Raw genomic sequence first — 24628 nt, forward strand, 5'->3', positions numbered from 1 at the left:
AACCTCGTTGCTCCCGATTCAACATCTTGAATTGAGAGACTGTCGGCAAAAGAAATCACTCCGATTGGCTGTTCAGCTTAGCGAATCAGTGCATTAGAAGCTAAACGGAAGTGAAGAAGGCACACACAGACGGCTATTATTTTTCATTTTCCAGTACCGCACTAAACATGTTTTCGATTATAAGTCGTTTTGTGAAACAGTCTGTGATGGACGAGAGTGAAAATGGAGCGCACGCTATTTGTTGTTTGTATACATCACACAGTCTGGGTGTTTCTCAATGTCGAGTACGCTTGCTTCAGAAGCGAGGCAAGAATACTTCCTGGCATTTGGAAAACAACGAGTGGAACAGGCTAGCAAGTGTACAGGTGTGCATCACATGAGAAGCCCCGCCTTACATTTTCCGCCGTGCGCAAAGTATTGTGGGGATTTTAAGACCGCGGAGTCTACACATGTGCAGCCTCGACATTTCTCCAAACGAAGTACGCTGGGCTCGTTAGAATTCCAAGTATGTTTTACATTGGAACAGCACTTCGGCACTCATTGACATAGTATGCTTGAAATAGTGGCTCTGGAGCAGCTTTACTCGAGATTGAGAAACACCCTCTGTCTTCCGGTTGACTATTTTGAATGACGAATACACACTACCGCTGCCTGCTGGTAAGGAGAGTTATTGCCACTCACGTCGGCTGAAGTCTTTGCGGTGTGTTCCAGTGCAACTTTTTGGCCAAGACGCAGGAGATGTAAGGCGAAACAACAATCGGTTCCGTCGGGACGTGTTCTTTGGTGTCATTTTGGTGTGTCAGGGCCTTAACAGCTCACCCTGGCTTCTCCTGACTCTTACATCACTGCCTGACTCTTCTGCTGTCAAAAAATGACTTGTTTGGTGGGCCATCCAACACCTTTGTGTTACCTAATTTGACCTTTTCAAACAGTAACACTTGTGGTTTATTTGACTTGATGCTTGATAGATGCTGACATTTATTGATAATCCTGTGGGTAGGGGTGTCACGGTTACCGGTGTAGACGATAACCGCGCTAAAATATTTTGACGGTGAGATAACCTTCTGAATTTCAAAACACGGTGTTATGTCGGTGGGTTAAATTACCGCACACCGTTACACCGGGAGAGCTTTCATTTCCCTAATACTCCCACGGTTACACTGTATTACACTGTTACCGCGCTAAATACTTTGCATTTCAAAACATAATGTTATCTATGTGCGTTACTAGAGCTCTACACCACACACGTGACACTTTCGAACGTTCGCAGGCGCCACTAGTCCTAGGTTCTTTTATCACACTCTCTCACTTTAAGCATGGCAGCAGAAGAAGGAAGCCGCGATGGTACCATTTTTCCACCTTCTAAGCGCAGAAGATCAGAAGTGTGGTCCTACTTTGGATATTTAAAAAACTCCGAGGGGCAACTGGTGGAGGACGGTGCCCCCGTGTGCAGGACATGCCGGCGGAAGGTATCCGCGAAAGGGAGCAACACATCGAATTTGCTCACTCATCTACGAGACCATCACCCGCAGCTGCACAGCCAGTGCAAGGTATATTTGTTAATATTAACACATAGTTTTAGCTGAAATGCTCGAAATAACTTTTGCCTTCGGGTAAAGGGGAAATGTAACAATTATATCCGACTGTCAATAATGTTAAATCTTGATAATAATCATTTACATTACATTAGCAAATGCACCTGCTCTCGTGTGTTCACCATTCTTAGATCGGCGCTAAACGCCATTCTAAGCTAAGTTGAATAGCTAAACTTTGATATGCCATGAGACAGTGAAAATAGTGCAGTGAAACACATTAATGATTAAGTTACTTCTGACTTTGGGTCAAGGGATAATGCAACGATATACCCGATTGTCTAAAATGTTAAACCTTGATATTAAATGTCAGTGTAAGCACGCCCACTGCTAGCATTTTAAAATACATCCTACTGCGGTGCCATGCTCTATTCGTTGGTAGCTAGTGCACTACTAAACACCATTGTAAGGCGCTAAACAGCTTAGTTCTCATACAGTACTGGCTTCTTGCCTAATAACCTAAACTTACCATTTACCTGCATCAACATTACACTTTTAAGGTAATAAATTAATGTAGGTATTTGACTTCATACGCAAACTTGATGATTGTTGAATAGTATTATTACTATACATAGTACATACATTATTACATTACCTTACTTATTATTACATTATTAAAAAAAATTACCGAGATAATATCGTAAACCGTGGTAATTTTGGTCACAATAACCGTGAGCCGAAAATTTCACACCGTGACACCCCTACCTGTGGGATTATTGTAGGATGAGATGACTCTCAGTGTGACGCTGTTATTGGCAGTTGGCCAATTAGGGCTAGATTTGAGCTGTTCAAGTGAAGGAATTAGCATTCAGAAACTTAAATATAATCCCTTTTAGTTTAAGTAAAAGTTTATTTTATTATGATTTGACCTACCAAAAATCTTGATTAGACATGTTCATCTTGTTTGTGTCAAAGGGCCCATTATCAATAGAACCATCATTTCAGTTGAGTTTATTTGTTGAATTTCGTGATGCTGCAAGCTAAGTACATTTGGCCTATACAGTAGATCATTGGTTCCAGTGTCTTATTACTTTAGCGTGGTGCAAATTAACTGTGAATGAGTCAGTCAAAGATGAGTGTGTGACTCAGCTTATCAGTACGCCTGTCTGTGTGCCTTTTCTGTAAGTGAATTCATGTGTGCATAAATATGACTTTCTCTGCAACTTCTATTCTCTTCTTAAGGACAGGCGACAGTAATTGACTACATTTCCACTCTAAAGCAGCCTTCAATTCTCTGATTAACACAATGCATAATGCAAACTGTATATTTGTCCCCCATAGCTGAGCAAACCACAGATAGCGTGAGCATAAATCAAATCCCAAAGGACGCAGAGGCTATTTCTAGAGAGGTTAAAGGCGAGTCCTCTAAGAGACAGATTTCCTGTAGGAATACGGGAAGATCAAGCATACATAAAAGCTAAAGACGGAATTAAATATTTACTTGTTCTTCACATGAGAAAATTAAGCTTCAAGTAAAATTGTACATTTTTTACCCCAAGTACTCAATTTAGCAGCAAACCTTTGAAACTAAAATACATTTAATTTCCCCAAAAAGAATAAAGAGAAATGATGCTTTTAGCACTGTATCCAAGCTCGTACCATAAATATAAAATAAGGAAAAAATTGCTTTAAATAAATTCTTATTAGAGACTATATTTCACATAAATGTAATTCCTGACCAGTCAAGGAACATTAGCTTTATTATTGCATTAATGAGGGCAACATGTGCTGGTAGCGCCGCAGAGAGAACAGCTTGGGGTGAGGTCAGTTTATTCACTTACTCCCGGGGCCATGCTGAGAGGTCATGTTTCTTTAGTGCTGTTAGTGTGTGTACTCATGTAGTCGTGACTTGTGTGTGCATGTACCTGTTTATGTAATACTCCAATAACCAAATTTGATGTTAGCCCATGTATACGCCTGAGGGATGAAGCCCTATTTTCACGTTTCTGTAGATTAGACACAGTGTATACATCCTCCTCCTCCTCCTCCTCCTCCTCCTCCTCCTCCTCCTTCCTCCTCCTCCTCCTCCTGCTCATCCTCCTTCCTCCTCCTCCTGCTTGCATCACATTTAAAAGGCAGCTGTAAGAATTGAAGCCTGTAAAAGGATTCCCAACCTGATGCCTCGAGGTCACAGCCCTGTCGTAAATGTCTGGCTCATGCCTGACACTCACCTGCTACTTTTTTTTTATTTTAAGTCCCATTTATTGTTTTTATAGTGTCTTGTTGTTTTTATATTATCTTGTTGTTTTTATATTGTCTTGTTGTTGCGTGTTGGCACCTTGAGTTTATTGTAATTTCGTTGTACCTGTACTATGACAAAATTAAAGATCTATCTACCTGGGTTTAGCTCCATGTTGCCTGTGGCGACTGTCTAAGGTGGAAAGACTTCTCCCCACTGTATTCTGTCTAAATCCCCTGTTTCCTACCTTATTTTCCTCAGTAAATCACATATCATGACAGTTCCCTACCTCTCAAAAGTATGTTGTTTCTTTTATGCCGAACGCTCTTTTATTACATATTTCTATGCAAGCATGCTGATGTTGTAAAAACAACTGGAACACGGTTATTGTAATTTGGCTCTCTGATTTGGCGCACTCAGCATCCCTGCCAACATGTGCAGCTGCAGCAGTGGCTGTGGCACACATCTCGAGGAGGCAATTAAGATTCCTATGATGCCATTTCTTTTTTTATTTCCTTCAGATCAGTTTAGACGGCTTGTTCTCTAGATATCCTGACTCCCCACACTTCAAGGAGTTCAAGTGTATTCTGCTGCCGAAAACTGTAAACTGTTGAGGGAAGTAAAAGCAACAGTAAAAAGTGCCGCAGGGACCTTTTCAAAAGACAGTTCAACTGGGAAGAAAAATACAAGTTATTACCAAAAGATACCCCAAAAAAGTATCTGACTTTTGTAACAAATCTTCAAATGTGATATAAACTGCCTTATGAAAACCCGTGGTGAATGGGATTTATACAACTTTAAATTACAGTTGGTAACAACCCCAAAATGAGATAAACAATGTCCTAAACTCCCCTGCACGCAAAAATTACGCGACTGATGAATGAGTCTTGCAAACACAGATGCCACGCAACATTAGTCCGGAGCACAACTTTACTTTTCTCAAAAAGCCTCAAATCATGATTTATTGAATAGCTCCGTAGCATCCGCAAGCATGACTGAGGATCTGGGATGAAACTGATTTCTTGTAATCAGAGGAAATGATTTTCCTTCATTTGAATGAAGTCAGTCAGTCAATGTAATTTATGACACCATTTCTAACATACTGTTACCTCATTCACCCTAACGGTGTTTCAGGGCCGGTTCGAAGCTGGAGCTTGAAAAGCATCGGGTTTTCCTGTTCACACCGCAGCGGCGCAGCCTCTTAGCTCCGGAATCCGGTTCATTTCGAGCACCAAAACATTGTCCGGCCAGAGCAAAAGCACCACATTCGTCACGCTTACGTTGAGGCGGGGGCTTGGGCAGGGGCAGGGGCGGGATCAACTCCTGAACAACAACAACAAAAAGCCGGCGTTTTATCCAGTTTGTAGACAACGATGGAGAAACTTAACAAGCAGCAGTGGTCCACTGAAGAGACCAGCTACCTACTGGGAATCTGGTCTTCCAAAGAGGTACAGAGGAAGCTGGAGCACAATCGGCCATTGTTTTTGTTGTTGGTGTCAGCTGTGAGGGGTTTCCGCGCGGTTTGGCTTTATGAAGCAGGCACGCAAACGGTTACGTCATGACGCAAACAATGACGCAATGACGCAGCACCAGTCGGACTCTGGGCAGTGTGAAAAGAGCCGGAGCTAAACCGAAGAACCGGTTCTGAACCTGAAAAGCTCTAGCACGAAGCTTGAACCGGAGTTGCGTTGGTGTGAATGAGATATGTAATCTGTGTGTGTATGTGTTTGTGTGTACGTGCATTAGTTCTAGTTGCTTCTGACCAGCATGTGTCAGCGAGGAAAAGCCTGTTTATAACTAATCCTTTCGACCGTGGAATTTCCCACGGGCCAGAAGATGCTCTGAGCATCACCAATGAGCTCATACTGCAGTTCAGGATAGATGATGGCACTGTATGAAAAAGAGTGTGATGGTTACAAACGTAAGTGGCGGTCTAAAATATATAAGCAAAGCGCAACGAAATATTGAGTAAAAGACGGAAACGCAAATGTTTCCATGGCTTAAAGACGGGGAGTGGCAGAAAAATAGGAAAAAAGTGACATACAAAATCCTCACAGTTTATCCTGCATAAGCAAAACGTAGAGTTTAAATATGTCTCTGTGTTTACAACTCCTGTCAATATTATATTGTGCTTCATAAAGCAATGATTGCAAGAATTATGCGTGGACTATTTCCTCCAGAATGCATTTCAGTTCAGGCTTTTTGAGGATTTGTGATAAAAGTGTGTTGTTTGTTTGCATAATATACAGAAAGGCAAACTGCTGTCTTAGTTAAACTGTGAGCGTGTCAGGTTTACACATAACAAAGACAAGATTTCATGTGGGGATTAAAAAGTCAGAGGTCATTTTCTTTAGTGTGCTCTTTATTCAACATTTCTATTTTATCCCAAATGTTCTCTTCATTATCTGCGGCTGCCTCTAACCGTAAGCCTCCGCATTAAGTTAATTGAGTTTACTCTGTGTCATGCATAGAAAAATGTTCTCAGACAGCTTTAAAGGTCATGTTTGCTTCACTTGTTTTTGCATAATGTTGCTTTCAATTTGCTCAAATCCCTCATAGAAACATCTCTACAGACACAGACAGTCCATAGAAAACATGTGAACATGGCCCATTCGAGAGAATACGCTCATGGAGGATCATAATGTTGTGTCTTACATTTCTGGAAAACCTTGATTTTCCCACTAAGCCATTTTTTCTCATTTAAGTATAGCCAAGTAAATGGAGGATCAAAATGAAATCAGTCCTTCTATTTCAAGCCTATATTCTTTCTCCTCTTCTTTACTATAACCTAACATTCGCAATCAGTAATGTGCTTTATTTCTAAAACACAATAAAACCTTTTTATGATCCACACTCATACATTATTGACTTGTTTTTTTTAATGACTGGAAGGCTTAGAGAGAAAAGATGAGTGTCATTACTGGCATCATTTTCCGGTATAATCATAACATTTGTTACATGTAGGTTTATGGACTGTGTTGGGGTTGCATGGAAAATGGCTTCATCGTTAAAAAAGAAATTAGAGGAAATGTTGTGTGATGTTGTTGTTTGCTTATTAGTGCTTATTATGGAGCTGTCCAATTAAGATGTATCATAAAAGAGGTCAAACTGACGCACACAGACCCTGCAGAAATGTTGCTTTGGAGTTTAGTTGGAGAGGACAGTATGTTGATCACCTGGGTAGCAGACAGAAGGTATTTTGAATCAACCTTTGCCAAAGGGAACCAAACTCAATTTGTATTTTTTTGTTTCTTTGGGTTTTAAAGGCTACATAAGTTACAACCAAATACACAAACTGTCTATTGTGCATGGGTTTAGGAATCAACACAAAAAGGTTTTATACTCACAACTTGGGATTTCACAAGAATGAATGTTTCTGTACCAACCCGAAGCTAAACCGTGATGACACAACAGTACCACAGGGCTCGAGAATAACGCTGTCCTGTTGTCCTGGAGGAAATAGAACATTTGTGTGGGAAGAATCTCTATTTAGTAAGATTTGAACATTTAGTAGAATTGAATTATAAAGCTATCATGATGTGTTTAAATATACTTTTGTAAAACAATATATGCTTATAATACAGTAGTTTTAAAAGAGATGTTTTAACAGCAACATAATATAGATTTAAGAGATATTTTCGAGCAATCAAACGGTAATAAAGTGTATGTTAAAGTGGATTTATTTTTTTACCGTGGTGTTCGATTTCTTATTGAGAACATTTTTTGTGGAATTTTCTTGGTTTCGATATCGTCTTCTTAATTAATGGTATTGTGACATCCCTACTTCCATGGCACCAGCACACATCCCAGAGTTCCCGTTAGAATATTTTTTCGCCGGTCAACATGTCCGTTAAAGTTTAAATCTTCTGGACAAAATGTGAAAAGTGCTGGTCAAAGGTCTTCTTTGTTATTTATTAAGCTTTAAACAAATTCATATGATTCGATATTAAACAAACTAATTATAGTAGATTAACTATTCAAAAGTGTACAGTAATTTACAATAACACAGGAATAATAAACGGAGTGCTCTGTCCCTCCCCTGACAGTCCGTCAGTATCATGCAGCTCGCGGATCAGTAATGAGTAACCCGACAGTGAAACTAAACATATCTATAACTAGTTACGGTAGTTTGAGAGGTAATTAAAATAGCTACGTGTGATATTCTAACCTGAAGTGTGTGTTTTGTTCCGCTCACCGCTGCATGTGATCATGCAGAGCTGCGCGTCGACTCGTCAGCAGCAGCTGACTCTCTCTCCCGTCAGATTAGACTTCACTCGCGTTTATGTCCATATCGATCAGATCTAGCTAGTTCTAGCTAATGATCTGAGTACCTGCTTATCAAAAGACACCTAAACAATAAGCGTCGCTATGCAACCGGGTGAGGCCGCAAAGTATAGCGCTATGCATTTGTTTACATGCCCACCGGAACCCCGAGGCATTACCAACAGATCAACGCACAATCAACCCATACAGGACATCTCTTTCTCCACATTAAGTGTTAGACATTAGAATTGACTATTCTTATCTATCACATACTCTTTTGTCTGTCACATAAGTGGCACAACTGACGCGGTATTGCGCTAAGGGGAAATTATTTTGACCGGACACTTTGACCGGAGAGATTTAGATTTGCCGGTCTTCAGCATATTTTACCGGTAATTACCGGCTAACAGGAACTCTGACACATCCTCACATGCTGTTTCCACACTAACACGGAGTCAGCTGTTATCCTAAACTTTCTAAGATGCTCTAAGATCACCCAGCGTGCCAGCTCAAATCCTGCCTAAGCTGACTTATTGACCTTAGTGCCAACAGGAGTTTGATTCTAGTGGACGCTTTACCTCTGATTTGTTTTGACATGGTTTTGTTCCCCTCCTTTTCTCTCTGCCTCATTTACCATCTGTTCTTTCTGCCTGTCTCTCTCTCTCGCTCTGATTCATCCTTTTCCAACGTAATAAAAACAACTATCTCCACCAACCGGAGGGGGTTTTCTTCGAAAGGATTAGATGCTTAAACTGTCAGAGGGAAGAGGATGCTGGATGTAAGGGATGCTGGGGGTGAAGGGGTGGAAACTGCCTCTAGGTTCTGCTCCTGAGTCTGCAGGTGTCTGTTTAAGCAGGAGGAAAAGCTCTGCCTCATGCTGTTAGAGAGGTGAAGAGAGGCAGCTGCCCTCCAGGCCCCGGAAATCAGAAACAGCTTTTAAATGTCAGACCTCCATGCCCTGGCTTTGCTTTTTAATCCAAAATGAATCATAAAAAGGTTATGTAGAAATACCACAGAGTGAAGAACTGCTGTACCAGTGTGTTCCGATATAAGATGAGCAGAACTTTAATTCCCCTTTGTTTTAATAGTAAGACGCATTGAAATTCAATTAGACTGCCTCTTTAGTCCGAGCTTAATGAGGCGTCACAGCCCAGTGGCTTCAGCTATCAGACGCTCTTTGGTTCGTGCTACTGAGATGTTTGTGGTTTCTGTTCAATCCCTAATAGAATGTTGGTCCAATGATCCCTTTATGCACTGTTACAACTCTCATACCCACACTGCTGTCTCTTGCCATTTGAATGATCGTAGCATTTATTAAATTGTCTAAGTGTGCGTGTCAGAGAGCAAAAGAGAGAGTCACTTTTAACTTTCTGTATCCATTATTCGCAGTTTTAAATAACTTTCTGGACCAATGAGAAGTCGACACCACAGAGTGAGTCTGCAGCAGCTCCCGTTTGTCGGGACAGAAGTTTCTCAGCAGCTATACATTGTCATAAAACACAAATATTCATGAGCCTGATGGGAGGGAATGTGATTTGAAAGTTGCAGCTTAATAAATCACCAACGATTTCATACACTTACTCTAAAAATTGATTTTCACATAATAGCAGAGAAGCCAGTGGTCCAAAGCTGCTGTAAAGTTGGGAAATCAATCAAATCCTTCACTCCTAAATGTTTGAGTACTCTACCGTTCTGTGCTTGTACTTAATCAAATGTATATAGTTATTTTACCTATGTTATTTTAATTTGCAAATGGGAGGAAAATGTATCATTCCGGACAGGAAACCACATACTTAACTCTAGATTCATCGTTCAAAAGGTTTCAACTAATAGGGCAGTACCCAGTCATATTATTTTTTATTATTAATAGCTCAATTAAAGCGGACCTTTTTATATTGTATTTATGCCGGCATATTAATCTTAATACAATTGTTTTAGTTATCTAATTGAGACCAAACCAACCTTTCTCAAAAAGAAATCTAAATCAGGGATGAGTGTTTCCCACAGATCTGAAATATACTTGTGGTGGTAGCCGAGAACAGGGGGGGGGGGTTCATTAGTTAATCGATCGCAGATGGCGTCATGCTCGCGAACGGATATATAAAAATTAAACCTAAATGGGTCGCGAAATATACTTTGGCAGACGTTAATATACCTAGGCGGCCCGCCCAAGTAAAGTCAATGTGTGGGAAACCCTGAATGATGTAGATTTTTTTGCAGCCGATAAACAATCACTAACTGTTTCTCATGGCCAAGCAAAGGTTTTACACTCTGTATTTGAAAAAAGGAGTTCATAACGTGAAGTTAATGTGAAGGTATAAAATGCTAAGATGTGTGTAAATCGAATTGGCATCACTATTTTTTAAACGCCTGAATTGTTTTCTTTGACAAAGTACATAAAAAAACGTGTATAGCAAATGACTGTCTTCCTCTGAAACTATGAAAATCATCCAACCGGCAGATGTATAATTGTAGCAGTAGTTTGTTTTAGTGCTAGTTCCCCCCCCCCCCCCCCGCATATGTAGAGACTTCCTCAGTCCAAAATACGATCTTTAGTAATTGTCACGTCTTATCCTCTCCACCATCGCTCTCTCCTCATCAGAGACTCCTGTTGACTCTGATTGTTTGCAAGGGCATCTGAAATCAATAAAAGTTAGAACAGCGTCTCGTATTACTTATTACGTTTCCACAACTTGACAGCAGCTCGCCCGATAAGACAGACAGACACACACACACACACACACACACACACACACACACACCTCAAGGTCTCCTTCATGTTTGAGCGACCACAGAAATGATGTGCTGATGACACCTAAACAGATTGTGTAATTACTTTTGCCCTGGTGGCCCTGGCCTGCAACAGAGAATTCTGAGTCCTAAAGCACGTTATTATATCCAGAATGTTCCTGGTTGGTGCGTGTTTGGATGCCGCTGACATTTATGATCCTGCAGTGCAACGTAAATGCAAGTTCAGCTTCCAGAAGGGGGGGGCCTGACAGGGTCAAAGATTGCAGGTGGAGCTGGGAGCGTAGCCTTTCCTCACTCTGTGACCCATCCTGGGCTCATTTGTTCTTTTTTAAATCTGGGGACTACATGTTTAACATCATGCCATGTAAAAAATGCATTCCACTGACAAGGTGGTACATTCAGGGAACCCTCAGGGGAGGTTGGACTCTATGGCTAAAATGATTAATGTTGACATGCTTAAATAAACTTGTTTCTAATTTGCTCTTATTGTTCCTTCAGGCCCATGCTGGCTTAAGGCACTTCGGAAAAAAAATACTGCATTTCGCCCTCACCTGCTAAAGAGAAGAAAAAGGAAAGAAGTAAAAGACTGAAAAGGTAAAAAATTGCTCTTAATGCTGTCCTTTTTAGTATTGATATAAGCAGGGCCGCCCCTGGCCAACTTGGGGCCCCAAGCCACATTGTGAGATGAGCCCCCCCCCCCCCCACAAACGACAGGAGTGAGAACAAATTTTTTGGAAACAAAGTAGGCTACTTTGCAAATATAATTCCTGTTTATTATTATTATCAACACTAATACTTTTTTATACAGTGAGGTAAATGTTAAATGTGCATGTATGTCGTTCAGTATGCGTTTACAGGTGAATACGTCTGCATTTCCTGCCAAATACTAGCCTCAAAAAGATTAAAATATAATTAATAAATGCAAATAAACTACTTCTACTAATAATCATAATCAATTCAATAATATAAATACTATATTATTTTATTGTAATATAGTTGTAATATATTCAAGACAAAACATGCTTATGACATGCTCAAAAACTGATATTTCTTCAATCTGTATTCAAATGTAGTTCCCTCTGTCAGCAATGTAGCAACAACTACACACACATTTCTATCAGTATTTCTCTATGTTGTGGTTGACATGATGATGACTGTTAGGAGTTAAGGGGAGAGGCTGAGCATCACCATGAAATGTGCAAATTGACATAAAAATGAATAAAAGGGGGGAAAATGCTGCATGTTTTTTAGGCTGTAAACTTGAACTGTTATGTAAGCCAACTAGACAGACAGTTTCCACTCTTCCTCCTGTACATTAGCAGATAAAAGACATAACATACTTGAATGAATGTTAAATAAAGAATGCTGGAAATAACTGCATCTCCATTAGCCTATATGCTATGCAGAGACTCTTCATGTCGTGAATTGCAGCTGATGGCAATTTGACTTATACAACATTCGCAAGTTGTACATTTGAGTCATACAATAACCCACCTTCGAGTGATGCTCTAGTTTCTTCATGTTTTGTTTTTTTTTCCTCTTGCTTGCGCCGGACTGAAACTGTATTTTCACCGATATCTCTTCACCTGCACTAGTGGCCGTATCAAAGCCGTGATTGGTCAGATGTCGATTCATTGCAACGGTGTCGGGTTACAGACGTGCTCCCCTTGTCACCTCTCGCGTGTCAGCGGGGGGAGGGTTGCGCAGAGAACTGCGCACAGCAGCTGAGGCCCTCTGGGCGGGGGCCCCTGCAGCCTGCGTGATTGGCCTGTAGGGAGGGATATAAGACTTTTTAAACAACAGGTCAGACTTGTTTTTAATAAGTGTCATATCAACTGTAGTTACTGAGCAATGAGTCCTCTGACATGGACAGCTAATCATTGCACTGCTGCTGTTCTCTTAAGAAGACGACTTAATTGTATAGCAAAATTCAAATGTTGTGGTCTCCTAAGAGTGAGCAGGTGGTATTAGTGGCACAATCCCACCTGAGGAGAGAAATGAGACATATATGGCTGCAAACAGTTTCATAAAACAGTTTGTCACATGTTGGAAATGTGATTCATCAGAAACCCAAAACTGATAGGAAGCAGACTTTTGCCTACAGCTGCAAAGTCAAGGTGCATACTGCCACCTACTGTACGCTTTATGATGTTTAAATGTGATGTAAACAATTCCAATATGATTTAATGGAAGTTTATTAGAGTTGTCAATGCAAGCATTCAACATTGTATTTTTCGTAAAAGTAATGCAGCTAAAATATAACTTTGACCACTTGTAGGTAATATTTTAATGTTATAGCTGTTCCCAGTTTTGTTGAAGTTATACATTTTTGTATCATGCTGTTGTGTTAGTAAAACCCACAAAATAATTTAACAGCTTCTGTGTTTAATCTGTTAAATTGAAGTTTAAAGTATTCTTGATTCACATAAAAAAAGGACAAGAATTGGATACACGATGTACAAACCTGTGATATCACAAATATGAAGCCAATCATGTTCCAGTATGCATTAATCTTGTTAAATTAACACATGTTGCCAATTTCTTTTTAAACAAAAAAACGTAAACTTAACTTGTCTGGAGAAGTTTTTTAGACTTGTAATGCAAACCGCTTTTACACCTGGGATCCAGGTAGGCTACATCTTTAATATGTAAATCCTTTGTTTAAAGCTGTTGTCATTGTTGAGGGACAAGCGTTACCCTCACGTTCCTCTCCCCTGTTCCTCTTCACTTTCCCAACATTGTTCGTGTCTCAGCCTCACACCGTCTCTGGTTTTAAGTCGCTCAGTGAAGGATTAGTCAGGTGAGGATTTGCCATAAAAGGTAGACTTCTTTCATGCATCAAATCATGTTCACAAAGCATGCCGGCCTCTGAGGGATGTTGCTCCGTCCTGACGGTTTATTGAGCTGGGAAACACATGTCTCCTGTCTCTGTATTTCCCTCCAGGCATTATACTCTGACGAGGCCTCTCTGGTGACTTCACAGCGTTCATTTTTCTGATGTAACAAGCATCAAACGCACACAAATTGCAACAACGAAACATTTATGACAAGTGCCATATTTATGTCAATCATGTAATACAAAAGTCACATAAATGTAAAGTAAAAGTGTTATAAGAAAAGTTATTCCTTGTGTGAAATCCACAGGCTTTGTTCTGTGAGAAATGGCTTTGTGGGTTTAGTTAAGCTAATCAAGGCTTCAGCAGTCTGAGACGGGTGTTTAATGAAACTCCTCTAAGCTGCAGTTCATTTTAGTACAAAATGCTCTTTCCCGTGCTGAGCTTCATGGAAAGATAGTGAATTGTACCTGTATTTGAAACTGTATTGTCTAGGCAATGCAAGTTTATTTAAATATCACATTTGCATGAAAGGGAAGGCCATTCAATTACAATTCTAAGATTCATGGTTTAAACCAACAAAAAGCATACAAGATTAAACTAAGCTAAACTAAGCTAAAATAGATCAAGTCCGATATCAAATACAAGAATAAAGTTACAGTGCAGTGTAAGAAATTATTTGATTTTAAAGAAAACAAATAATGTTTTCTGAGAGTTTGTTCCAGGTACAGTATGCTGCATAAAAACAAAAGGCTACTTCCAGGGCCGGACTGGGACAATAAGTCAGGCCGGGAATTATACACCCAGCCAGGCCACTACCAGTTTTCTTTTTGGCCATTTTCCTGGATTTATTTGTCAATATTTAGAGCGTTGCTGCTCATAGTGATAGCCCTAAACTTTAAATCTACTACCTTGATTTATGTGGATGCTGGGAGGTGCTGCTGCCCAACATTGGTGTGTTTGTTTTATTTTGCAGGCTATGTTTACAGTGCCGGTGCTGTTTGCGTATACATTTGAACTTTGGGACGAGTTATAACTGGGTACATTACTTTTTGGGCCACAGTATATTATTTGTCGCACCTGCCTAAGACTTTGCCTTACAGTAAATCATCACTTTTTAAAATGTAAGTAACTCAAGGAGAGGGGTCAGTGTGCCACACTCTCCTCCTACATAACTGCTGTGGATCATGTGGACTGATCATGGCTTCAGGGCAACATATCAAATGGAAACCCCTTTATCCTTAGATTAATTGCATAGTTCAAAGTCCAAAGACATAATTGCACTTCTGACATGTTTGCCCTGAGCCAGAAGTTGTTTCCACAACCTGCCTGCTTTTGTTGTTGAGTTCATAACAATGTCGATGAGAAATCAATTCCCATGTGGATGCAGATATAGACCCAGTGTCTACTTATCATCAATGATCTGTAGAGAAAAGCTTTTATTTTTAGACCCAAGAAAGTGTTCTGAAGTGAGAGCTGTAATGACCCTGTGTTGCTTTCTACTGAGAGGGCATGCTCCAGGAAGCACAAGAGGATATTGACTATGTCTCTGTGTCTCCATTTGTCCTTGACAAAGAGAAACTCTGGCCCAATCCCAAACCACTCCCTCGACCCTACCCCTCCGTGACGGAGTGAACTCCGTCTGTAGCCACACTTGCAGCTCAACGAGGCTCCCTCCTGTCAGATGGAGGGAGTAAATACAGCAGCAAGCTTTGGGACGGCCTCCCCTCTCTCCGGCAGAAACAGGAAATGCCGTAACTCTATGTAACAACGGTTTCAAATCAGCATCTCTTAGAAAAAAAATGTAAATTAATAACTCAAATAAAACTCCAAACATCTTTCATTGTGTTTCAAAGCTCTTTTAGTTTTAAACCTGATGTTTATAAGCTTCTTAGTTTTTGCAACATTCTGTAAATATACACAACTTTATAATAAAATGCACACATTTACCTTTTTCTAGACTAAACACAGGTATGATCCTAAGTTAAAACATATGAGGCTATCATGAGGTTGTTAACATCGCAGTTTATCAGTGGATGTTTGCTGGAACTACTTGTAAACAGCGTGTTTCCTGACGGACACACACAGCGTGACTCCCGTCAGGTAGAGACCGGTCTCAAGTCAGCACCGCTGCAGACTCGCTGTTTGAGGGCTTGATAGCCCACTCCCCCTCCACACCGCTCCACACTCGTTGGTTTGGAACAGCCTTCAATATGGCGGACCCTCCGCGTGAACGCGCAAACGGAGGGGTAGGGTGTAGGGGGCGGTTTGGGAATGGGCCTAAGAAAGGATGAACAGCAGCAAGAGTTTCCACACAGACCAATCGATAGCGTAGTCGACTCCGCCCTCATGGGGTTCATATAGAGAGGAAAGGATTGATGCAGACAGACCAGCTTAACACACACAGTCAAATGTTATTTTTAAGAGCTTTTTTATGCCTGTGGTATTCGATAATTCATCAATGCATCCCCTGTAGTCAAATCAATAAATAAATACATTTGACATACATCATGCAGGCTCTCACCGCTGATGGTTTATTCCACCTTTCACCTTCCCTCCTGGGAGTAAGTATATCGGCATAACTGAGATGAGGTTTGTGAGATTTCCAATGAATCTTTAATGTGCAAAGATGTTTCATTTCCCTCCAGTGACGACTCCTCTGCACTCAAGTTCAAGTGAAGTGCAATTACTTTATTTTCTCCCTGGGGCCAAGAACACATACAATACGTCTTTATTTATTTCCCGTATCATATTGACACAACACGTTTTTATCATTTTTTCTCCACCTACTGCAGCAGCACTTAGGCTGTAAAAGATTCTCGCTGTCTTCCTCTGTTAGGAGAACCTGTTTGTAAAATGGACAAAGATACTCTTCTATCCCGAGGGATGTTGCTAATTTTGGAGCGTTGCAGGCAAAAGAAAACAAGCCGTCTCCTACATGAAAGGCTTCATGAATATTTATAAGTGATGATCACAGTGGACTATTATAATCATTACACCTCTCTTCATGCGAGAAATGTAGAGCCTGCACACTTGCAGAGCTCCAAACAAGAGATTTCTTAAACCTCGGCCTTGATGCGCTGCTTCATTTATTTAGGTAAATAAGCAGAAAAAGGATTATGTTCTGACTCCATGAATAACTGTGAAGATGCCTGCCATTTTGCAGCATATTTCATCATCATCTGTGACGTTTAAATGAACATTTTGAGAAAGGCTCTGAGAGCAGTTTGCCACAACATTTTTCGAGCTCTGTAAAATTGTTGAATTCATTAGTGACGGGAATTGATTACATTTTATTTGTAATATTGCTATTATTGAATCTGCTTATTTGTGGATTCCCTTATTGATTTGTGATCCATTTCCTGAATGGGGAAAAGGTGGGCCTACAAAGGCTTTGAGCGTCAGTGCAGCTGAGGCAAAACACATTTGAATGTTTTTAAAAATCTACTGTTTAACAATGAAATTACAGACATTATAAAACTAACACATGAAGCCAAGTTATAGACTGTTTCTACCTCTCTGCAATTACTCCTTCTTGCAAGTTTCCAGTTTTACGCCATGGCGTCTGAGTTTTTGCGATAAGTGTGAGAAAATCATGCTGGTAATGATAAAAGGAATTGACAACATCCAAGGCATAATTTCTCAATGTCATTTGGAATGGAAGGATTTTAAGTATACCTCTATATTACAGACCGAGTTGAACACTAAGAAGAGTATAATGTTAGCTTTGATAAAGCCTTTTCTCTGCTTAGATAAACATTGTAATGTAATGAGTGTCCTGCTTTGCCAACTTAAGATGTTTTTAAATCAGCCTTGGCCCTGTGGTTTCTACAGCACACGAACATCCCATACCCCTCGATTTAAAAACACTGTCGTTGATTTTGTGTGGGCCTTTCCTGACATCTAGTGGACAAGAGTGAATGTGTCATTTACTTTGAAATTCTCTTTGGAGAGTTTTGTGCATTGAGGTGTTTTATACACCAGTGTGATTCATTAAAACACCTGCTCTGGCTTTCACATGTCGCTCTTTCTGCCCACTTTAATCTCTAGTTTCCAAATAGAAGTTTGCCTACAAAAACAAAAAAAGAACAAAATCTGACCACAAGCGATCGCTGTATGTCATATTTTCCTTAAGGACAGAAATATATTTGCAACATTAATGTCAATATTATCACTGTGTAATAATTTACAAACTCGTCTTCAGTGTGCTGGAGATTCTGACTCCTGAAAATACACTTCCGAAATGTTTCCTAATTCCAGCTTGTTTGTTTAAAGAAAAGATAGCAGTATTTTCTGGAGGAGAAGCCTCCTTCTCAGACATTCTTTTAACAATAAATACTTCAGGTCTTACAACTTGTCTTAGATAATTATCCAGTGTATTACCTATTTGTTTCTGTTCAAGCATTAGGTTCAAGAAAATCACACCAAAGGGTCCTCAGCAGATGGAGTTGCTCGGTTGTCATGGAGCTGTAGATGTTTAAATAAAACAAACACTTGTTGTCCTTCGTGAATGTAAAGCTCCAAACCGGCTATTGAATGGAACATGTGGTGAGATTGCATTATGTTTCCAAGTTCACAGATTAACTCGTTTTTTATATATTACACTGTATATTAATTATTTGTTTCTTTTTTTACCAATGCCTAAATTACTGACTGGGTTCTGATTCAGCTCCACACAGGAAGGACACAGCTCAGGAAACACCAACAAACACAGTCAAATGGACAGTGAGTATATATTATGCACATATTCACTAGACTTACTGACGTTAAGATGATCCACATATGAAATTGTATTGTTTATTTAAAGTATAGGGACATCATGGATAGGGACAAAACACCTCCTGACCTCGTCCAGTTCACTCTGGTTACCATGAACTTTGGATGTGGTGACGTTGGAACTGTGTAAAAAGTCAAATCCACACATCAAGTCATCCAAAAAAGGTCACGCGCGTTACTGATCAAGAGCCAAGAGCCTTTTCTCTCACTCTTAAAAACAATATTTCTGCTTTTCATCAGGAGTTTGAATATTAGGTTGAATTTACATACATTAACATTGAAATGTATTGCTAAATGTATATTCTGTTCAACATATTGTCACCATAGCTGGTCAATTTGCTGATCTTTTTTTAATAACATTTTTTTAAGAATGTATGTTGTGCAACAATTTAATAGCAATAATAGGAGAATGCTAATGTTAAGATATCCTTAATGCACACTTCATGAATAGGTTTAATCAATTCAAGATAGTTTGATGAATATGACTTAATGAGCCAAACTTAAAGAAAATATCAATAATTTTAGGATAAGAATATAAACATTTTCTGCCATGACTGTTGAACTGCCATGACATGCCACGACATGAACTATCAACAGTTCAACACCGCGGCTTTAAACCATCACAGGTCAAAGTCACACGTGTAGTTTGGGTAATTTGTTCCACATCAAATAAAAAAGAAATTCATTCTTGCATCATAAACTTTCTCGATATCTTGTGATTGGCTCCCCAAAATCGAACCACGCTAATGTTGATTGACAGCAAACCAAGACCCTCCTTTTTTAGGTGGTCTCTGTTCAGTTGTTTGAGCTGTTGTGTCTGTGTTTTGATAAAAACTTGGCAGGAATACAACAGTGACGCAACATAGCCAAACTCGGCAAGCGTCCAGGTTAAGGAACACACTCACAAAGTAAACATGTGCACTTCAGATATAAAATATCTGTCTCTATAGCTACACCACCTACTCACTGCAGAGAAAGGTCTGCCAGCCTCAATGTGTAGGTATGATGAACCCTATACACTTCACTAACTTAAGAGATCTCATTATTTCTCACTAATTCTCTATCACACTGCCAGTCTCCTAAATCGTTCAGTATCCTGCTGAGCATATGAATTGATTAACAACCTTTTTTCAATTTCAGGGATTTATAAGTTGTAAATGTGTCTGTTATTAAAGGTACATTTAATGTTTTTTTTTATATAAATATAGGTTAGTAACCATTGAAACAACTATTGAGTTGCCAGGTAAATTGAAAATACTTGTTTTTTGTAATCAATCAATGACTTATATAAACGTGTATGATTGACGTGCTCACTTTTCATGATGGTTACTAGAAAGTTAGACAATACGCATAACTCTTTTAACATGTTTAAGAGAGTTTACGGCTTATTAACTTTTATTATAACTCAATGGTCTTAGCCAGGGCCGGTCCTTAGCATTGGCGTTATAGATGTTCGCATAGGGCGCCAGATCTGGGGGGGGGGGGGGGGGGGGCGCTGCGCTGGCAGCTCTGGGGGAAAAACGCTTTTGACCGTTGGTGCTCAATGCTCATCCTAATTTTCACCCTTGATGTAACAACATTAATAATTAAGTAAAGGTAACACCCTTTTCACCCCGGTTACACTTTTCATTTTCCCTGTACGATGGGTGCTGTAAGTACCGGTGTTGTGCCGTAGGTTGAAGGCTTGCCGTAGATTGAAGCCTGTTCTTGGGGACGCGCAAAGGTGACGTCATCGCCTGTATTGACAATCGCCTAGTTTTCTAAGCTTTTTTCTCTCTTTTGAATGATATATTTCCCATCAGATTAAACAGAAAAACGGCTGAATAAATAATGTGCATACAATTGTGAGGTGGCTCGTTTTAAGGACACAATCTTCGTATTGAAAAAAACTTTCATTTTGAAGTGTAGTCCCACTCTGTTATGTTCCTACTTCCTACAGAACAGACAATGAAAGGATAAGATGTCATTTGTCAGTATAGTCCTATTTCTTAAAACCTTCTCTGTTGTTTAAGTGTCTGATATTTGATAACCACAAATATTAAGCAATGATATAAAAGTAATGATATAACATATATGATAATGTCAGACACTGTGTTATTTTCAATCAAGCCTAAAAGATAATTTGTTCAAACTGGCTTCACTCGCTTTAATTGCTCCTTTGAATGTCATTTTCCTCTCTGGTTTCCTACTCAGCGCATTTTTGTATTCTAATGCCACTCACATTTCATTTTTTATTTGATTTTAAAGTGATATTGAATGTTTTCAAAGGTACCCTAAAATAAAGTGTGTTATTGATCTTATAAAGTGTATTATTGATCTTATCTTGTGGCTGCCGGATTTGGAACCCCCCCCTATATCTTTGTCCAGGATAGTCACAACATCACCAAAATCACACTGGTGTTTGCTGTTCCCCTCTAGTTTGTGCTCACAAAAGCATTTTACTCTGGGCCCAACAGGTGAAAAACTAAAGAAGGGCTTCCAAATCCGGCAGCTACAACAAAGCGAGTGAAGCTAGTTTGAACAAATTATCTTTTAGGCTTGATTGAAATCAACACAGTGTCTGACATTATCATATATGTTATATCATTACTGTTATATCATTGCTTATTATTCGTGGTTATCAAGTATCAGACACTTAAACAACAGAGAAGGTTTTAAGAAATAGGACTATACTGACAAATGACATCTTATCCTTTCATTGTCTGTTCCGTAGGAAGGAGGAACATAACAGATTGGGACTACACTTAAAAACTAAAGTTTGTACCAATACGAAGATTGTGTCCTTAAAACGAGCCACCTCGCAATTGTATGCACATTATTTATTCAGCCTTTTGCTGTTTAATCTGATGGGAAATATATCATTCAAAAGAGAGAAAAAAGCTTGTAAAACTAGGCGAACGCTCAATACAGGCGATGACGTCACCTTTGAACAGGGCTTCAATTTCCAGCAAGCCTTCAACCTACGGCACAACACCGGCGCTGTTGTTATTAACAACTGGTGGCTGCGCTAACGGATATAAGAAGAAGATGTTTTTACAACAAATGTGGAGGGGATCCCTCTCCTGACAGACTGAGAGGCTGATAACTACAGCTCAGTGAGGTAAAGGACTCTCTCAGTATTTAGATAGTTAACTTTAGTCTAAGTTATCATAGTCATAGTGGGTCTCAAACGGTTTGATCACAATTTATGTAAATATTTCCAAGGCACTCCTTTATAATGATTGGGATAAACTGGTTTGAAATAACTTCAATGTATACTAGGACAGTAAACCAAACATATCGTTTGAAACTGGAGAAATAAAAATGTGCATTACTAAATAAATGTTAACTAGGTAAAATAAGATATGAATGAACAACACAAATAAAATAAGTTACATTTATTTGTTATTGGCTATGGTAGGTTATTGGTTATGTTCACATACTTATTTGATTATTAAAATGTAAACCGATCTTTTTCATATGGGTGTTTAGAGTTGTAGTCCCCTAGATCTAGTCTCTAGTAATTGTGTGCTCAAAGTGCACCAGATTGAAGCATTTTACTTTAAAATGTTCAAACATTTATTCCCGGGTACAGCCCCACCTAGTGTCAGCAGAAAGTATTACAAATAATGATTACAACAAAATGCAAAAGATAAATAAAAAAATATATAAAATATATCTTTGGATCATGTTTAATCATCTGATTCGTCTGTACATTGCTGTTTTAGTCTGTGTTCTTCTAATTAGTGTCTACAGTGTGTGCCTATTGAGCTGTTTAGAGCCATGTGGGACAAAACCCGATCATGCCCTCCCTCTCACTGTCTAATTGAACGGTGACTGTAAAAACTACACTGCACATGCTCAGAGTATTGTCCTATTTAATGTGTGTGGCAAACAAATAATGACCATAGGGGCACTGAGCTGCCATCCCCACCATACGTCATCTCACACAATTCAGAGCTGATTGGCTGTAAGTACGTGTGCCGCGAAAAGTGTGGTGTGTAGAGGAAATGAGAGAGAGGAAGAGGAAACGAGAGACGCGTCTTAAAACCCGGAAGTAAGCTGCGCATTGGTTCCCTCCACAAAAAAGCAATGAGATTTTTCCATAGGATTTTAGAAAATAGCTCAAAATAAGATCTGTGGGAAACGTACCTGTTAGATAAATGCACGTTTTTAGTTCAGCCGGATAATATCCACATGTCTACCCTAGTTTTATAATTTTCTAATCATAAATCTATCGATTAGATTTATGATGGACTTTTGAAACTACAAGAAGATAAGGAGGACTTTTACAAAAAATGTATTGAAAATGGATCTTACTAAGAGAGAACAATTCAATATTTAAATTATAAAATTACATTTTTTGGGTATCCTTTTGTTGAACTGTCTGTTTAAAATTAATCAAAGCATCAGACAAAAAAAGCTTTTGAAAATATAATATTTTGATTTAGGTCAAAATATAATATTTCTAAACCTGAAGACTCAGTGTCAGTGCCTCACCAGCCATGAACCTCACTGCAGAAGCTTATATATAGACATCTACGTTTTTTGTGCCCCACCACTTTTGTACATATAAAAACGCCACTGAATACTGAATACATTTGATGCCGTTTCTGTTTTTGAGGTGTATTTGTCTTTTGTAGAGATTTTTCATTTATTCTTTATATATTTCTTTAGGGGGCGGGGGCGCCAGCTAAAATCTCGCCTAGGGCATCAAATCGCTAGAGCCGGCCCTGCTTTTAGCAGGTTTAGTGGTCAACTGATGAAGGATTTTTCACAACATGGCAACCCAAATGTACCTAAAACATTTTTTTTTTTAAAGGCGTAGCCCAACACTTTAACTCCGATAAAGCTTTTCACTATCACCTCATTTGGTGTAACACTCATTTCAACAAACATGAATGTTTTATCAAAACTAAACTAAACGATGCACCTGTCGCCTCCTACGTCGCGAGGACGTCAGGAGGATATCAGGAAGTTGTTTTGCATCTCCATTTAAACTACAGTTTTAGCGGCGTGGCTGCTCAGCACCTCTCTCGACCTTAGTAGCGCGAGGGCTTTCAGCTGAGGCAATGTTGCGTAAGCGACGGATGCCACGGACGGTTCCCGCTTGTCAGCTAAAACGGCGGCGCAGTGATCCTGGAGCGAGCCGGGGAGGGGACCCATACACACCTAAAAATCCAACTGAAACCTCCGTCGAGAGTGAACACCACTGACTTTTCTGTGGCTGAAAAAACTCTTCGATGTGTTTTGGGGGTTAGTTAGGCGCACACGCTGTCAGGGGAATAAACGTGCCTCTGATAGACCAGTGACCCTGTGGTGTTTGTTTAGGTGCCGTTATTTAAAGAGCATCCACGCGCGCTGAAACCCTCAGTCAAAGAGGGGTTACACACTGTAGTAACCCTATTTTAATAACTGGTTATTGCAAGACTACATTGGAAGAAAAGGAATATTTTACAACAGTTGAAATCAACCAAAGATCAACATGATGGGTACGAGGCGAGCTGTAAATATGTTTTGTTTTTACTCATGTATACACTTAATTGTATGTGTCTTTAAGTCTGATGCAGCTTTTGGCTGTGTTGGAGCTGCCTCATGTTGTTTTTTGCTAATTGTTCACTCAGCTACTGAAAGTAATCCTGCTGGAATGTGGTTTTCAGAAATCAAATCAGCCCTGGAGCTTTTGTCTGATCAAACGTTAATAGTACATTACCTTACGTGTTACTTGTTAGACGCTTTTATCCAAAATGACTTATATACTCAATACTGTGGACAATCCCCACAGGAGCAATTTGGGGTGAAGTGTCTCAGGGACACAACGACATGCTGACTGCAGTAGGGTTTGAACCAGTGATCACCTGATCCGAACACCTACGCACTACCTACTACACCACACGCCTAGTACTGTAATTAGTAGGGTGTAACCAGATAGTATACTGTGAAGGCATTTACTTTACCTAGAGGATCGGAGGTTAGTGCAATACTGTGCTTGTTGGCAGCTTAAAAACACAGGATTTAAAGGATGTCTGGTACAACAAAAGATCAGGGAAGTTTAAAATAAGAAGAACTTGATATTTTAAAGTTTGTTTAAGTGTTTCTACACTTGTTGTTGCTGCTCCTATAAATATTAAAGCTATAGTTCATGCTATTTTATATTAACTTATATTGCAACATTGGGGTAATTGCATTATTGTATGTGCTGGTACATCTTTAAAAAAATGAATGGATTTCTTGGCTTTCTGCAAAGTTGCTAG

At 39.5% G+C, this 24628-nt stretch overlaps 1 protein-coding gene across 9 annotated transcripts in view; it reads left to right on the top strand.

Moving 5' to 3' along the window:
- The window catches only part of pmt (phosphoethanolamine methyltransferase), a 50160-nt gene that overhangs the window by 15830 nt on the left and 9702 nt on the right, over window positions 1-24628 (top strand). For 3 of the 9 annotated variants that reach the window (XM_079667842.1, XM_079667843.1, XM_079667841.1), the window contains 3 exons: window positions 11284-11379; window positions 18022-18167; window positions 18289-18344. The exons of 1 other annotated variant lie outside the window; for it this stretch is intronic. In XM_079667842.1, the coding sequence (XP_079523968.1) occupies window positions 18163-18167; window positions 18289-18344 (61 nt within the window). In that variant the 5' untranslated portion in view covers window positions 11284-11379; window positions 18022-18162. Of the gene's footprint in view, window positions 1-11283; window positions 11380-18021; window positions 18168-18288; window positions 18345-23445; window positions 23881-24628 lie in introns of those variants that run through there. 5 more of the 9 variants (XM_079667844.1, XM_079667845.1, XM_079667847.1 and 2 more) reach the window with 4 other exon arrangements.

This window comes from Notothenia rossii (assembly GCF_949606895.1).
Source record: "Notothenia rossii genome assembly, chromosome: 3".
NCBI lineage: Eukaryota > Metazoa > Chordata > Actinopteri > Perciformes > Nototheniidae > Notothenia > Notothenia rossii.